The sequence below is a fragment of the Mizuhopecten yessoensis genome, unplaced genomic scaffold (genome assembly GCF_002113885.1).
Source record: "Mizuhopecten yessoensis strain PY_sf001 unplaced genomic scaffold, ASM211388v2 scaffold9061, whole genome shotgun sequence".
NCBI lineage: Eukaryota > Metazoa > Mollusca > Bivalvia > Pectinida > Pectinidae > Mizuhopecten > Mizuhopecten yessoensis.
In genome coordinates, this window is record NW_018407859.1 from 106,211 (window position 1) to 121,637 (window position 15,427).

The window sequence follows — 15,427 nt, forward strand, 5'->3', positions numbered from 1 at the left end:
GAGGCTTGTAGTATATTGTACTGGTATTGTCATCCTAACAGCACTGTACACTGAAGGCTTGCAGTATATTATACTGGTATTGTCATCCTAATGGCATTGTACACTGAAGAGGCTTGTAGTATATTGTACTGGTATTGTCATCCTAATGGCACTGTACACTGAAGGCTTGCAGTATATTGTACTGGTATCGTCATCCTAACAGCACTGTACACTGAATGCTTGCAGTATATTGTACTGGTATTGTCATCCTAATGGCATTTTACACTGAAGAGGCTTGTAGTATATTGTACTGGTATTATCATCCTAACAGCACTGTACACTGAATGCTTGCAGTATATTGTACTGGTATTGTCATCCTAATGGCATTGTACACCAAAGAGGTTTGTAGTATATTGTACTGGTATTGTCATCCTAATGGCACTGTACACCGAAGGCTTGTAGTATATTGTACTGGTATTATCATCCTAATGGCATTGTACATCGAAGGCTTGTAGTATATTGTACTAGTATTATCATCCTAGCAGCATTGTATACTGAAGGCGTGTAGTATATTGTACTGGTATTGTCATCCTATTGGCATTGTACTACGAAGAGGCTTGTTGTGTATTGAACTGGTATTATATACAGGTTACTACACCCATTTCTATATCTGATATAAATCTAGAAATTCTGCTAGGTTTTCGTCCCAGCCAAGACCTAGTCTAACTATATCATGTATGTAAAAGATATTTTACAAAAAAACATCATCAGTTCTGTTTCCTTGGCTTAAATTTTAGACAGATGTTTTGTATATTTTCCCACCATTTCCCTTAAAATGAAAAGGATGTACAATATATATATGCATATATGAAGTAAAGGATACACATAGTATCATGTGTTCCTGGAACAGCATGACCTCACCAAAATGTCTGCTTCTTATACCCAGGTTTTGTAATTGAACAGAATAAGACAACTCACTTTTTCTCTTACAGGTCAGATCCCAAGTTGTTCCGAGATGATGTAGATATCAAGTTTAGTAGAACTCTCAACTCCTGTAAAGTCCCACAGGTAAGTATCTAACAGCATTTTCGTGTAAAGTCCCACAGGCACGTATTTTACACAATTGTCAGGTAAAGTCCCACAGGTAGTTATCGAACAACACTGTCAGGTAGGGTCCTACTGGTAGGTATCTAACACCACTGTCAGGTAGGGTCCCACAGGTAGTTATCTTACACAATTGTCAGGTAAAGTCCCACAGGTAGGTATCTAACACCACTGTCAGGTAGGGTCCTACTGGAAGGTATCTAACACCACTGTCAGGTAGGGTCCCCCTGGTATGTATCTAACACCACTGTCAGGTAAGGTCCCACTGGTAGGTATCTAACACAACTGACAGGTATCTAACACCACTGTCAGGTAAAGTCCCACAGGTAGGTATCTAACACCACTGTCAGGTAAAGTCCCACTGGTAGGTCTCTAACACCACTGTCAGGTAGGGTCCCACTGGTATGTATCTAACACCACTGTCAGGTAGGGTCCCACTGGTAGGTATCTAACACCACTGTCAGGTAGGGTCCCACAGGTAGGTATCTTACACCATTGTCAGGTAAAGTCCCACTGGTAGGTATCTAACACCACTGTCAGGTAGGGTCCCACAGGTAGGTATCTAACACCACTGTCAGGTAAAGTCCCACTGGTAGGTATCTAACACCACTGTCAGGTAGGGTCACACAGGTAGATATCTAACACCATTGTCAGGTAGGGTCCCACTGGTAGGTATCTAACACCATTGTCAGGTAGGGTCCCACTGGTAGGTATCTAACACCATTGTCAGGTAGGGTCCCACTGGTAGGTATCTAACACCATTGTCAGGTAGGGTCCCACTGGTAGGTATCTAACACCATTGTCAGGTAGGGTCCCACTGGTAGGTATCTAACACCATTGTCAGGTAGGGTCCCACTGGTAGGTATCTAACACCATTGTCAGGTAGGGTCCCACTGGTAGGTATCTAACACCATTGTCAGGTAGGGTCCCACTGGTAGGTATCTAACACCATTGTCAGGTAGGGTCCCACTGGTAGGTATCTAACACCATTGTCAGGTAGGGTCCCACTGGTAGGTATCTAACACCATTGTCAGGTAGGGTCCCACTGGTAGGTATCTAACACCATTGTCAGGTAGGGTCCCACTGGTAGGTATCTAACACCATTGTCAGGTAGGGTCCCACTGGTAGGTATCTAACACCATTGTCAGGTAGGGTCCCACTGGTAGGTATCTAACACCACTGTCAGGTAGGGTCCCACAGGTAGGTATCTAACACCATTGTCAGGTAGGGTCCCACTGGTAGGTATCTAACACCATTGTCAGGTAGGGTCCCACTGGTAGGTATCTAACACCACTGTCAGGTAAGGTCCCACTGGTAGGTATCTAACACCATTGTCAGGTAGGGTCCCACTGGTAGGTATCTAACACCATTGTCAGGTAGGGTCCCACTGGTAGGTATCTAACACCATTGTCAGGTAGGGTCCCACTGGTAGGTATCTAACACCATTGTCAGGTAGGGTCCCACTGGTAGGTATCTAACACCATTGTCAGGTAGGGTCCCACTGGTAGGTATCTAACACCATTGTCAGGTAGGGTCCCACTGGTAGGTATCTAACACCATTGTCAGGTAGGGTCCCACTGGTAGGTATCTAACACCATTGTCAGGTAGGGTCCCACTGGTAGGTATCTAACACCATTGTCAGGTAGGGTCCCACTGGTAGGTATCTAACACCACTGTCAGGTAGGGTCCCACTGGTAGGTATCTAACACCACTGTCAGGTAGGGTCCCACAGGTAGGTATCTAACACCATTGTCAGGTAGGGTCCCACTGGTAGGTATCTAACACCACTGTCACGTACGGTCCCACTGGTAGGTATCTAACACCACTGTCAGGTAGGGTCCCACTGGTAGGTATCTAGCACAACTGTCAGGTAGGGTCCCACTGGTAGGTATCTAACACCATTGTCAGGTAGGGTCCCACTGGTAGGTATCTAACACAACTGTCAGGTAGGGTCCCACTTGTAGGTATCTAACACCACTGTCAGGTAGGGTCCCACTGGTAGGTATCTAACACCATTGTCAGGTAGGGTCCCACTGGTAGGTATCTAACACCAATTGTGTGTTTATTGTTAAGTTCTATGAAAACTTTTAAAATAATTGACTAAAAGGACACCATGAGTAAAATTTGAAAGGCTGTTTTTGCCATTTATGAATTTGATCCTTAATGATCCCAAACAGCTAGAGCTTTGACAATTGCACGTTGACCTTGCCATTTGACTTTTACTGTGTGACCTTGACTTACAGATCCGCCATGCCAGTGTTGAGCGGTTATTGGACCGCCTCACAGATCTCAGGTTTCTCAGTATTGACTTCCTCAACACATTCCTACTGACCTACCGCGTCTTTACCACTGGCAAAACAGTCTTGGAGGCGCTCAAGCGTGTCTACAAAAACCCAGAGTGTGGCAACTTGGAGTCTGGGTCCTCCTCCTGTCAGTAAGTAGATTGGCTACCAAGTTGTCCAAGTTTGATACTACATTTGCAAAGTTCTTTTAACTTTTAGTAATTTTAGCTCACCTGGCTTAATCTTGGTACTCCGGGCGGGGTGAAATGTTCATTCTGACACAAGAAGCCTATATATTTGTCGTTATTCTGCTTGTGAATAAGGCATTGGTAGAACTTGTATATGCTTCCTAACAATATATTGTAATTATTTGTGAAATGCTGTTTTACATTTACAGCATATATTATGTTTATTTTTTTGCTGCTTAAAATCTGCATTTGTTTAAACATAAGTGTGAAATAAGAAAAATTAAAAGAATAAATCTTGTTTGAGCATCTGGCCTTGACATGGAGAAATATTGAAGGTTATGACTTTGTTTCAGATCCTCCTCAGATACAGATATCTATGGTGCAGGGGGAAGTCCCCCACAGTTCACGGGGGAACCTCCATCGACACACAAACTCATGATCAAACCACACGCAGAGAAACCAAGGAGAATCAGTACAGGGTGTATGAATATAGAGGTCACAGGGTCAACTTTGTCAAAACCCCCGCACGCACAACCACAGCCACTAACCAAGGACCTGGAATCAGAAACAACTAAACCTAAAGACCAACAACGACGGGTGTCCTTCCATAAGTGTAAGTTTTATACAACAAACATCCTTAACTTAACATCCTCACTTCCCACTGATAGTCACCAACAACAACGGGTGTCCTTCCATAAGTGTAAGTTATACAACAAACATCCTTCACCAACACCTTAACATCCTCACTTCCCACTGATAGTCACCAACAACGATGGGTGTCCTTCCATAAGTGTAAGTTATATAGAACAAACATCCTTCACCATCACCTTAACATCCTCACTTCCCACTGATAGTCACCAACAACGACCGGTGTCCTTCCATAAGTGTAAGTTATATACAACAAACATCCTTCACTTAACATCCTCACTTCCCACTGATAGTCACCAACAACGACAGGTGTCCTTCCATAAGTGTAAGTTATATACAACAAACATCCCTCACTTAACATCCTCACTTCCCACTGATAGTCACCAACAACGACAGGTGTCCTTCCATAAGTGTAAGTTATATACAACAAACATCCCTCACTTAACATCCTCACTTCCCACTGATAGTCACCAACAACGACGGGTGTCCTTCCATAAGTGTAAGTTATATAGAACAAACATCCTTCACCATCACCTTAACATCCTCACTTCCCACTGATAGTCACCAACAACGACAGGTGTCCTTCCATAAGTGTAAGTTATATACAACAAACATCCCTCACTTAACATCCTCACTTCCCACTGATAGTCACCAACAACGACGGGTGTCCTTCCATAAGTGTAAGTTATATAGAACAAACATCCTTCACCATCACCTTAACATCCTCACTTCCCACTGATAGTCACCAACAACGACAGGTGTCCTTCCATAAGTGTAAGTTATATACAACAAACATCCCTCACTTAACATCCTCACTTCCCACTGATAGTCACCAACAACGACGGGTGTCCTTCCATAAGTGTAAGTTATATAGAACAAACATCCTTCACCATCACCTTAACATCCTCACTTCCCACTGATAGTCACCAACAACGACAGGTGTCCTTCCATAAGTGTAAGTTATATACAACAAACATCCCTCACTTAACATCCTCACTTCCCACTGATAGTCACCAACAACGACGGGTGTCCTTCCATAAGTGTAAGTTATATAGAACAAACATCCTTCACCATCACCTTAACATCCTCACTTCCCACTGATAGTCACCAACAACGACAGGTGTCCTTCCATAAGTGTAAGTTATATACAACAAACATCCCTCACTTAACATCCTCACTTCCCACTGATAGTCACCAACAACGACGGGTGTCCTTCCATAAGTGTAAGTTATATAGAACAAACATCCTTCACCATCACCTTAACATCCTCACTTCCCACTGATAGTCACCAACAACGACAGGTGTCCTTCCATAAGTGTAAGTTATATACAACAAACATCCCTCACTTAACATCCTCACTTCCCACTGATAGTCACCAACAACGACGGGTGTCCTTCCATAAGTGTAAGTTATATAGAACAAACATCCTTCACCATCACCTTAACATCCTCACTTCCCACTGATAGTCACCAACAACGACAGGTGTCCTTCCATAAGTGTAAGTTATATACAACAAACATCCCTCACTTAACATCCTCACTTCCCACTGATAGTCACCAACAACGACGGGTGTCCTTCCATAAGTGTAAGTTATATAGAACAAACATCCTTCACCATCACCTTAACATCCTCACTTCCCACTGATAGTCACCAACAACGACAGGTGTCCTTCCATAAGTGTAAGTTATATACAACAAACATCCCTCACTTAACATCCTCACTTCCCACTGATAGTCACCAACAACGACGGGTGTCCTTCCATAAGTGTAAGTTATATAGAACAAACATCCTTCACCATCACCTTAACATCCTCACTTCCCACTGATAGTCACCAACAACGACAGGTGTCCTTCCATAAGTGTAAGTTATATACAACAAACATCCCTCACTTAACATCCTCACTTCCCACTGATAGTCACCAACAACGACGGGTGTCCTTCCATAAGTGTAAGTTATATAGAACAAACATCCTTCACCATCACCTTAACATCCTCACTTCCCACTGATAGTCACCAACAACGACAGGTGTCCTTCCATAAGTGTAAGTTATATACAACAAACATCCCTCACTTAACATCCTCACTTCCCACTGATAGTCACCAACAACGACGGGTGTCCTTCCATAAGTGTAAGTTATATAGAACAAACATCCTTCACCATCACCTTAACATCCTCACTTCCCACTGATAGTCACCAACAACGACAGGTGTCCTTCCATAAGTGTAAGTTATATACAACAAACATCCCTCACTTAACATCCTCACTTCCCACTGATAGTCACCAACAACGACGGGTGTCCTTCCATAAGTGTAAGTTATATAGAACAAACATCCTTCACCATCACCTTAACATCCTCACTTCCCACTGATAGTCACCAACAACGACAGGTGTCCTTCCATAAGTGTAAGTTATATACAACAAACATCCCTCACTTAACATCCTCACTTCCCACTGATAGTCACCAACAACGACGGGTGTCCTTCCATAAGTGTAAGTTATATAGAACAAACATCCTTCACCATCACCTTAACATCCTCACTTCCCACTGATAGTCACCAACAACGACAGGTGTCCTTCCATAAGTGTAAGTTATATACAACAAACATCCCTCACTTAACATCCTCACTTCCCACTGATAGTCACCAACAACATTCTCAAACTACAGGATTCTGTATCAAGTGAGCTACTGATATTCGTCCTCGTCAGCTGTCGGTAAACACTGTTAAACTCCATGCAGTTCCACTGTGGGGATGATATCAGTGTAAAAGCCTCACGTATTGGTATTTTTTTTGAGAGCCGATTGAAAATTCAACATGGCTGCCAAAAGCATCATCTTACAAATAATATCAAGCCTACTGGCTAATATTTAAGTATATTGTAAATTTGAGGAATTTTATATGACAGGGTGTCATCTGTTAACAGAGCATACTTTATCATGATAAGAATTACAGACACCGTTTTGAGGATATATATTTTAACACAGTAGAGGAACAGGACTAAATTTTTTATCAGACTGACATTGCTTAAACCTTGCTGAAATAGTCAGTTCATCATTTAGACCAAGCAATGTTTATTTTCCACCCTATCACTTGTAGGTGTCATCATTCTGACCAAGCAATGTTTATTTCCCACCCTATACCTTGTAGGTGTATCTCACACCATTGTCAGGTAAAGTCCCACAGGTAGGTATCTCACACCATTGTCAGGTAGGGTCCCACAGGTAGGTATCTCACACCATTGTCAGGTAAAGTCCCACAGGTAGGTATCTCACACCATTGTCAGGTAGGGTCCCACAGGTAGTTATCTCATACCATTGTCAGGTAAAGTCCCACAGGTAGGTATCTCACACCATTGTCAGGTAGGGTCCCACTGGTAGGTATCTAACACCATTGTCAGGTAAAGTCCCACAGGTAGGTATCTAACACAATTGTCAGGTAAAGTCCCACAGGTAGGTATCTCACACCATTGTCAGGTAGGGTCCCACTGGTAGGTATCTCACACCATTGTCGGGTAAAGTCCCACTGGTAGGTATCTCACACCATTGTCAGGTAAAGTCCCACAGGTAGGTATCTCACACCATTGTCGGGTAAAGTACCACAGGTAGTTATCTCATACCATTGTCAGGTAGGGTCCCACAGGTAAGTATCTCACACCATTGTCAGGTAAAGTCCCATAGGTAGGTATCTCACACCATTTTTTGGAGAGGGCGTTTCTAAGTTGAGATAACTTGTGCCAAATCCTTTTTGTTGAATGACAAATAAAATATGTGTAAATCAAGGTGTATCTCTTGAAATTTTTGTTGTCTGCCATTTAATTTGGTCATGAAATGATGAAAACAAAGATTACCTTTTGAGTATTGTACTAGAAAGTGAATGTTATAATTCTACTACTGTATACATACATTGTACAGACTATTTGGTTTCCTAGAACTAATCGTTTAATCATGATGTAAAATAACATAACATACCTGTACCTGTGTGTATAACATCTCTAAGTGATGTTTATTTTTATGTTAACAGTAGAAAGAGGTGATTCTGTGGACACGGGTGACAGTGATGACAGCCGGTCAGAGCTTGCATCTTACCTGTTCCCGCCGCGGGCAAAGCTGGCTCCGATAGCTTCCCTGGAGACGTTGTGTGACCCTGAAATCACCCTCCCTGATGTGCCTGCCATCACAACTAATGATTTGTTGACCACAGGCATCATGCTACCAGATGTTCCCGGAGAATCTTCAGTCGACGATTTTGACAGCAAATATTCAATAGACTTTGCCTCACCATCGGACTATGAAAATGAATTGTCCGACACAAGACAGAGTAGTTCCTACACGCTTGTGTCTGCAGCAAGTTCTGACACTCTAACACCAGGCACACCCCGTATAAGTCCAATGCCCTCCCCCCGTATCAGCCCGCGGATGATCCACGGCTACACAAACGGCTCTCCTCGTAGTATGAGTCCACGTAGGCCATGTTCTCCAAGCAAACCTTTGTTTACTGGGTCTGACTTCAAAATTCTGGACGCTCTAGCACTGTCTCCTACTAGTAGTCCTATACGAGTGATTAAACCGCACACTGTCTCATCTCCCATCAGAATCCCTTCCCCCATTAGGTCAACTTCACCGAGTCATCAGATTGCCTCCCCCATACGGCGCCCTTCGTCACCAGGACCACAACAGGTAACCTCACCCATTCGCCGCCCCTCCTCGCCCCGTCTCTCCTCCCCTGGACGGTCGCCAAGCTGCAGCCCTAAGCCACGGCGGGCGCCCTCACCCATAAGTGCCAGTATGTCATCACCCAACATCCTCATGCCGCATATCAAAATCAGACCAAGTAAGTACAATGTAATTACAGTGTATGTGGCGTGTACTAGCTTTTTATTGTGTACAACCTATGCAATGTATAAGTATGTTGTTTGCGAATTAAAATTTTGGTTATGATCTACAATTTAACTCCCAAACTACATATGATAAATGTAACAATGTGACCAGTGGTGGTGTGGTCAGCACAATCACATGTCACCAAGATTGTCAGGGTTCGATTCCACGATCAGTTATGTAAAAGTATGAGGTCACCTTCTCAATTGTGTGGGTTTTCCCCAAGTCCTGACACACCAGGTTTTCTTCCACATTAGGATTCGCTGTGTAACTTTATCTGGGCAAATAAGAGTGATTTATACAAGTTCATTTTATTTGTTCATGATTGTTAAAAATTAAAGTAATCAGATTTTGTTGATGTGTTGACATTGTAGACCTGTTGACATTGTTTCCTATATTGTAGCTAAGCATTGGTGTGTTGACATTGTAGACCTGTTGACATTGTTTCCTATATTGTAGCTAAGCATTGATGTGTTGACGTTGTAGACCTGTTGACATTGTTTCCTATATTGTAATGTTGACATTGTAGACCTGTAGACATTGTTGTGTATATTGTAGCTAAGCATTGATGTGTTGAGATTGTAGACCTGTTGACATTGTAGACCTGTTGACATTGTAGACATTGTTTCCTATATTGTAATGTTGACATTGTAGACCTGTTGACATTGTTGTGTATATTGTAGCTAAGCGTTGATGTGTTGACATTGTAGACCTGTTGACATTGTAGACCTGTTGGAATTGTTTCCTATATTGTAGCTAAGCGTTGATGTGTTGACATTGTAGACCTGTTGACATTGTAGACCTGTTGACATTGTAGCCCTGTTGACATTGTTTCCTATATTGTAGCTAAGCGTTGATGTGTTGACATAGTAGACCTGTTGACATTGTTTCCTATATTGTAGCCAAGCGTTGATGTGTTGACATTGTAGACCTGTTGACATTGTTTCCTATATTGTAGCCAAGCGTTGATGTGTTGACATTGTAGACCTGTTGACATTGTTTCCTATATTGTAATGTTGACATTGTAGACCTGTTGACATTGTTGTGTATATTGTAGCTAAGCGTTGATGTGTTGACATTGTAGACCTGTTGACATTGTTTCCCATATTGTAGCTAAGCGTGGGAGTACAGAGGTGGAGTCCATTGGCAGTATTACACCCCGCAGCAGTATCGTAACACTGATCGAAGGCTCCCCGCCCCCAGCCAAGGCTGGAGCTGTCGTTACGTCTTCACGCAGGTCAAAACGAAGGTCAGTCAAGGTCATACTTACTGGATGAAAACATGGTAAATTGATGTCACAAGATAAAATGTTAAAAGTTTATCTCAAAGAATTATTACCCAGCTATTACCCAATCTTTCAGTATAAATAAATGCATTAATGTCCTATATGATGTTTGACCTGTATGATGTTTAGGATTTCATTTACTGTAGAGTGAGTAATGTATTTGTTCTGACTGTGTTATGTAGGTCAAGCTCCTCAACTGCCATGACAGCATTTGCTGTGGCCACTGCTGGGTCAGCCTATCAGTCTGAACAACAACAGCAACAACAACAACAACAGCAGGGACAGCCAATCGTACAGACACCCACCACCCAACCCCAGCAGTCCTCCCAACCTGCACAGCCTCCTCAGCAACCTCCCAAACGTTACCTCAGCACCGGTGCAGGTAGGTCACCATGCAGTCTCTCAGAAGCCTTGTTAACGTAACAACAGCTACTCGGAACCCTCCTATTTGTAATTGTTATCACAGCACATAGAAACCTCAAAAGTATTTACCAGCATATGCTATTCACCATAATTTGGATTTCTGGATTCTGATTATTATTTTCAGTTGTCACCGATCCTCGTCTTCTAAAGAAGCGTGAATCAGTGATCAGCACAGCAGCAACTATGCGTGTCCTAAACATCATCAAACACTGGGTCTCCAAGCACCAACAGGTCAGTGGCTACTCATAACCAAGGTCAGGTCAAGGTTTTGTTCAAAACATTTTCATTTGGTTGGAAAACATTGATTTGATACAGGTACATTAAAAACAATCAGTAAAACATTAACGGGTGACATTTTCACTGGTGTTCCTAAACGAAGCTGTATACAGTTAAAACATTGTACTTTCACTTTGAGTATGACCTTTAACTTCAACATTTCTACAGGATAGTCTTTGTTCTTTTTACAGTACTGTGAGTGCGACCTTGAACATAACTTTGACCTTTAACAGGTCTTTGTGTGTAAACTTGAGCTAGATTTCGACATTGAATAGGATTTTGAATGTAATTTTGAGCTTATATTTCACCTTTTTATATGACTTGGATTATGTCTTTTAGCTTATCCTTGACCTTTTATAGAGAATTTTGATTTGACCTTGAGTTTATCTTTGTCCTTATTACAGGACTTTGAGTGTGACATTGAGCTAAAGCGAGCTGTGATTGACATGCTGGAGGAGATGGCCTGCAATACTTCACTGGTTCCCACGGAGCAGAAGGCTGCAGCCTCCATCCTTCGCACCGTCACCAAGGAAAATGAGGAGATCAAGAGAGTTGACCTCACTAAACTCCTCACTCCACCAGAGGTAACCTCTCACACAAAACTAGGTCAATATATCTTGACCTCATTTAACTACTCGCCTGATCACCTGACAAGAAGTTAGACTTTAACCTCTCCCCTATATATATCTGGCTCATTTCGTCTGTACTTAGTCTTTACACTGCAAACATACAGATTTAATGATTAAAAACAAGTGATGACCAGACAACATCCAATGGGGAGTCTCGGCTACTTTAATCCAGGTAACATGTTTTGAGTCTTCGTCAGAACTTGCAGACGTTTGAACTCATTCTATCTTGTGTAAGTGGAAAACATTTTGAAATTAAATCTAAAAGATGATAAATACAGCCAAATCTGCCATGGATATAACCTGTCTACAACAAACAGTTGTCTTTAATTACTGTTTTATACTGGTCCCCTTATCAGTCTTAAAGTTAACATTTTTTTTACTTTGAGGATGAACATTCAGTTGGTGTCTCTGTTGTCTGTTAACCATAATGGACTCATCCCTATCAATGCATGGCAGAGTCTACTAAAGTTACATAGGGGTGAAAGGGTTAAAATTAAGATACTGCAATGAAGCATATTTGTATCCAAATGTCACAATAGGCAAAGAACATACCATTATTATGTGTTATGCCTACAGTGCATTAGTTACTGAAGTGCCCTTGGGTTTGGTAACCAGTGTGTTTTACTGAGGGTATGGAGTGGGATCTGGCTATCTAAGACGAGGATAATACAGACAATTATATAGCATATGAGGTGGGTGGAACTTTAGAAGGGATTTAACCAATTATTGACTAATTCTGATTTTAACATTAAATCTATTTTAAAGGTATCAACGAAGGACACATTTGACACCCTATCTGCGTTGGACATAGCAGAGCAGCTCACCTACCTCGACCATAAGATATACATAGGCATTAGGAGCGAGTAAGTATACCAGCTTGTCTACAAGATGTATATTATTATAAATAATAGGAGTTATGTACATAGGATACTGCACTTTATTCACATTTCAATGGTAGCCGAAAACTATTCATGTATGCAACAAAACAGCAATTTTGATGTTCAACATAAGGGTACAATGTGTGACACAAATATTTTAGTAAGTGAGGTCTATAATGCCCAGAGTGACTTTGTTAAACAATGTTATATATTGACTGACTTTGTTAAACAATGTTGTAAATTGACTGACTTTGTTGACACAGAGAACTGCTGGGTCAGGCGTGGATGAAGCCAGACAAGTCCCATAAAGCCCCACATGTCCTACTAGTCAGCAAACGCTTCAACGAGGTCAGTAAAGGTCATGTTCACTATTATTCCAGGTCAGCTTCAGTGATGTTAGAAGGTCAAGGTCAATGTTCTCCACTAACAAGATTGCTCTTGATCTGCATGAGGAAAGATAATAAATAAATAATTTTGAAATTGGTTTCATATCAGCTAAAATCTGAGATTCAAATTAATCTAACTTAAAATGAAATTAAGAATTGAATATGAAAAAACTATCTTGGTGTTTAATTTGTATGTATGCGTTGCTAGGTGAGCCGTCTGGTTGTGTCGGAGATCGTGGGCAGACAGAACCTACAAGATCGTGTGTCTTGTATAGAGAAATGGGCAGCCATCGCTGATATCTGTCGCTGTATGCACAACTACAACGGCGTGCTCCAGATCTGTGCTGCCTTCGTCAACAGCTCGGTCTACAGACTCAAAAAGACGTGGGAAAAACTCTCCAAACAGGTCATTGTTATTGAATCTGTGAAAACTTGAAACTCTAGTTGTCAAATTTTATATACAAATACCGTAGGGATGGTCAATATTCAGGTCTTGTGTCCAAACATATACAGAGGTATGGCCCTTTCTTCATTTTTTCGATACTGAAGTTTGTTGGAACTATGGATTGCTAACAATATTTTACCTGATTTTAAATGATACAGTAAAGAAAACACTTTGAAAGAAGATAACAAAAAAATCATTGAAGAAAACTGAAAGGTTTTTTTCTGTTAAAAATAAATGTTTAAATAAAATCATTTATAAATCTTAAACATCTTAATATGAGAAATAGTGAAGAATTATATGAAAGGAAAGCTGTTGAAAGCTTCTATCAATTTCTTTATTTTTTGATAATGACTCTTGCACCTTTTTTCAGACAAAACAGATGATAGAACGCCTACAGGTGCTGGTGTCATCCGATGGGCGCTTTAAGAACATGAGGGATGCCCTCCACAGGTACACCTATGGGGACTCCTTAGCCGATATGTACGAGCATTGTCACATTTGTCTTCTAGCACCTCCTGTCTGTGTCACTTCTCACAAGGAATGGTAGCTTGGCATGTGTGCCCCCTCCCTGTACATCCCCACTTTTCCACTTGGCAATATCAGACTCGTTTAGTGGTTCTACAGGGCCTATTTACTCCAACCATAGAGTTTTTACCTCTCCTGAATCATCTTCTAATTCATTGCATTTTATAACTCACCAATAGAGTCATCACATTTTTTGACTCACCAAAGTATAGTGCCTAATGTCTTTTAACTCACCAAAGAATCACGTCTTTTGACTCTCTAACATAGGACTGAATCATCTCACTTGACCTAACAATTTATGTTGTATCCCCTTTAATGATTCTCCAATATAGGGTCTATCACCTTTCCTGACTCTGGAATATAGTCAGTTACCTCTCTTGACTCGCATAGTGCATCATGTCTTCACTCACCTGTCTATCACCGTCACATCTTTTGACTAACCAACTTTATTGGAACCTTCCTTTCTGTATCTGTGCCGCAAGTCTGTTGTGACCTTAGTTCTATAGCGTTTGTGTTACTGGAGAGTCCCTTGACCCTGTCACACTGTTTAATTACAAGCACCTGCCCATCTCCCGCCACTTAGAGGTAGACAGTAGCTGTGACCCTCCCTCAATGCCTAGTGTTCTTAGTCTGTAGAAAACTGCACAAGTTTAGTTCCATTGTAGCATCAATTATTTTTATTCCATGATTGATTTTTGCAGAAATATCAATAAGTATGTTTTATAATATATATAGACACATGTCAAATTCTAGTTTTATGCAAAATGCACTTGAATTATTTTTATTTAAACACATTTGTTTTGCAATTTTTGCAAATAATTAATTTGTTTTGGCACCATTTTAATGAATGATGAAAAATATGTTTATGAATCTATAAATATATTGAAGGTGAATTGATGTTTGCTAAACTGAATCTTTATGTGTATATCTATAAAGGGAAACAACTGACTTGATAAACTGTGTGATGTAGACAGAAAAGCCACAATTAAATAATCACAGGCTACGTACATATGAACAACTATTTCACCAGACTGAAATATCTATCAGATATATAATGATAAATAATGAATAAACATACAAGCAGATGGATACTTGAAAATACATTTAGTTGATCACATGTGTTGACAACAGTCTTGGGCCAAATTAAAGGTATTTTTCCCCTCTATAGTTCATGCATAATTCTACCTTTTTGTTTTGTTTTTCTGAAGTCAGTAGAGCTGCTATTGAAATGACTGTTTCTATCATATAAGAGAATTATCTTAATTGCTTTCTCACAATAATGTTAGTTCTTTCCCTAGACTGGTTTTTCAAAATGTTACAAATTATTCAAAGAAAAGTATTTCTATTGCACCATTTTGCTCTATACCTTTACAAAATTTTATAACAAAATTGAGAAATCTCTTTCAGGATGCAAATTTTAATCTGGCTCGAGACTGTATATGATGTAATGAAATATCTTAACGCGTTATGGGAGACAGGGAGAGAATTTGAGGGAGGTATGAAATA

General features: G+C 40.8%; 1 protein-coding gene across 1 annotated transcript in view; it reads left to right on the plus strand.

The window, feature by feature from the left end:
- LOC110457256 (ras-specific guanine nucleotide-releasing factor 2-like) overlaps nucleotides 1-15,427 on the plus strand; it is a gene marked incomplete at its 5' end in the record, with an annotated part of 123,346 nt that overhangs the window by 97,187 nt on the left and 10,732 nt on the right. Inside the window, 12 exons of the mRNA XM_021508450.1 lie at nucleotides 972-1,047; nucleotides 3,327-3,517; nucleotides 3,907-4,166; nucleotides 8,221-9,030; nucleotides 10,188-10,323; nucleotides 10,542-10,741; nucleotides 10,907-11,013; nucleotides 11,463-11,642; nucleotides 12,453-12,550; nucleotides 12,829-12,913; nucleotides 13,160-13,357; nucleotides 13,767-13,876. Of these exons, the coding sequence (XP_021364125.1) occupies nucleotides 972-1,047; nucleotides 3,327-3,517; nucleotides 3,907-4,166; nucleotides 8,221-9,030; nucleotides 10,188-10,323; nucleotides 10,542-10,741; nucleotides 10,907-11,013; nucleotides 11,463-11,642; nucleotides 12,453-12,550; nucleotides 12,829-12,913; nucleotides 13,160-13,357; nucleotides 13,767-13,876 (2,451 nt within the window). The remainder of the gene's footprint in view (nucleotides 1-971; nucleotides 1,048-3,326; nucleotides 3,518-3,906; nucleotides 4,167-8,220; nucleotides 9,031-10,187; nucleotides 10,324-10,541; nucleotides 10,742-10,906; nucleotides 11,014-11,462; nucleotides 11,643-12,452; nucleotides 12,551-12,828; nucleotides 12,914-13,159; nucleotides 13,358-13,766; nucleotides 13,877-15,427) is intronic.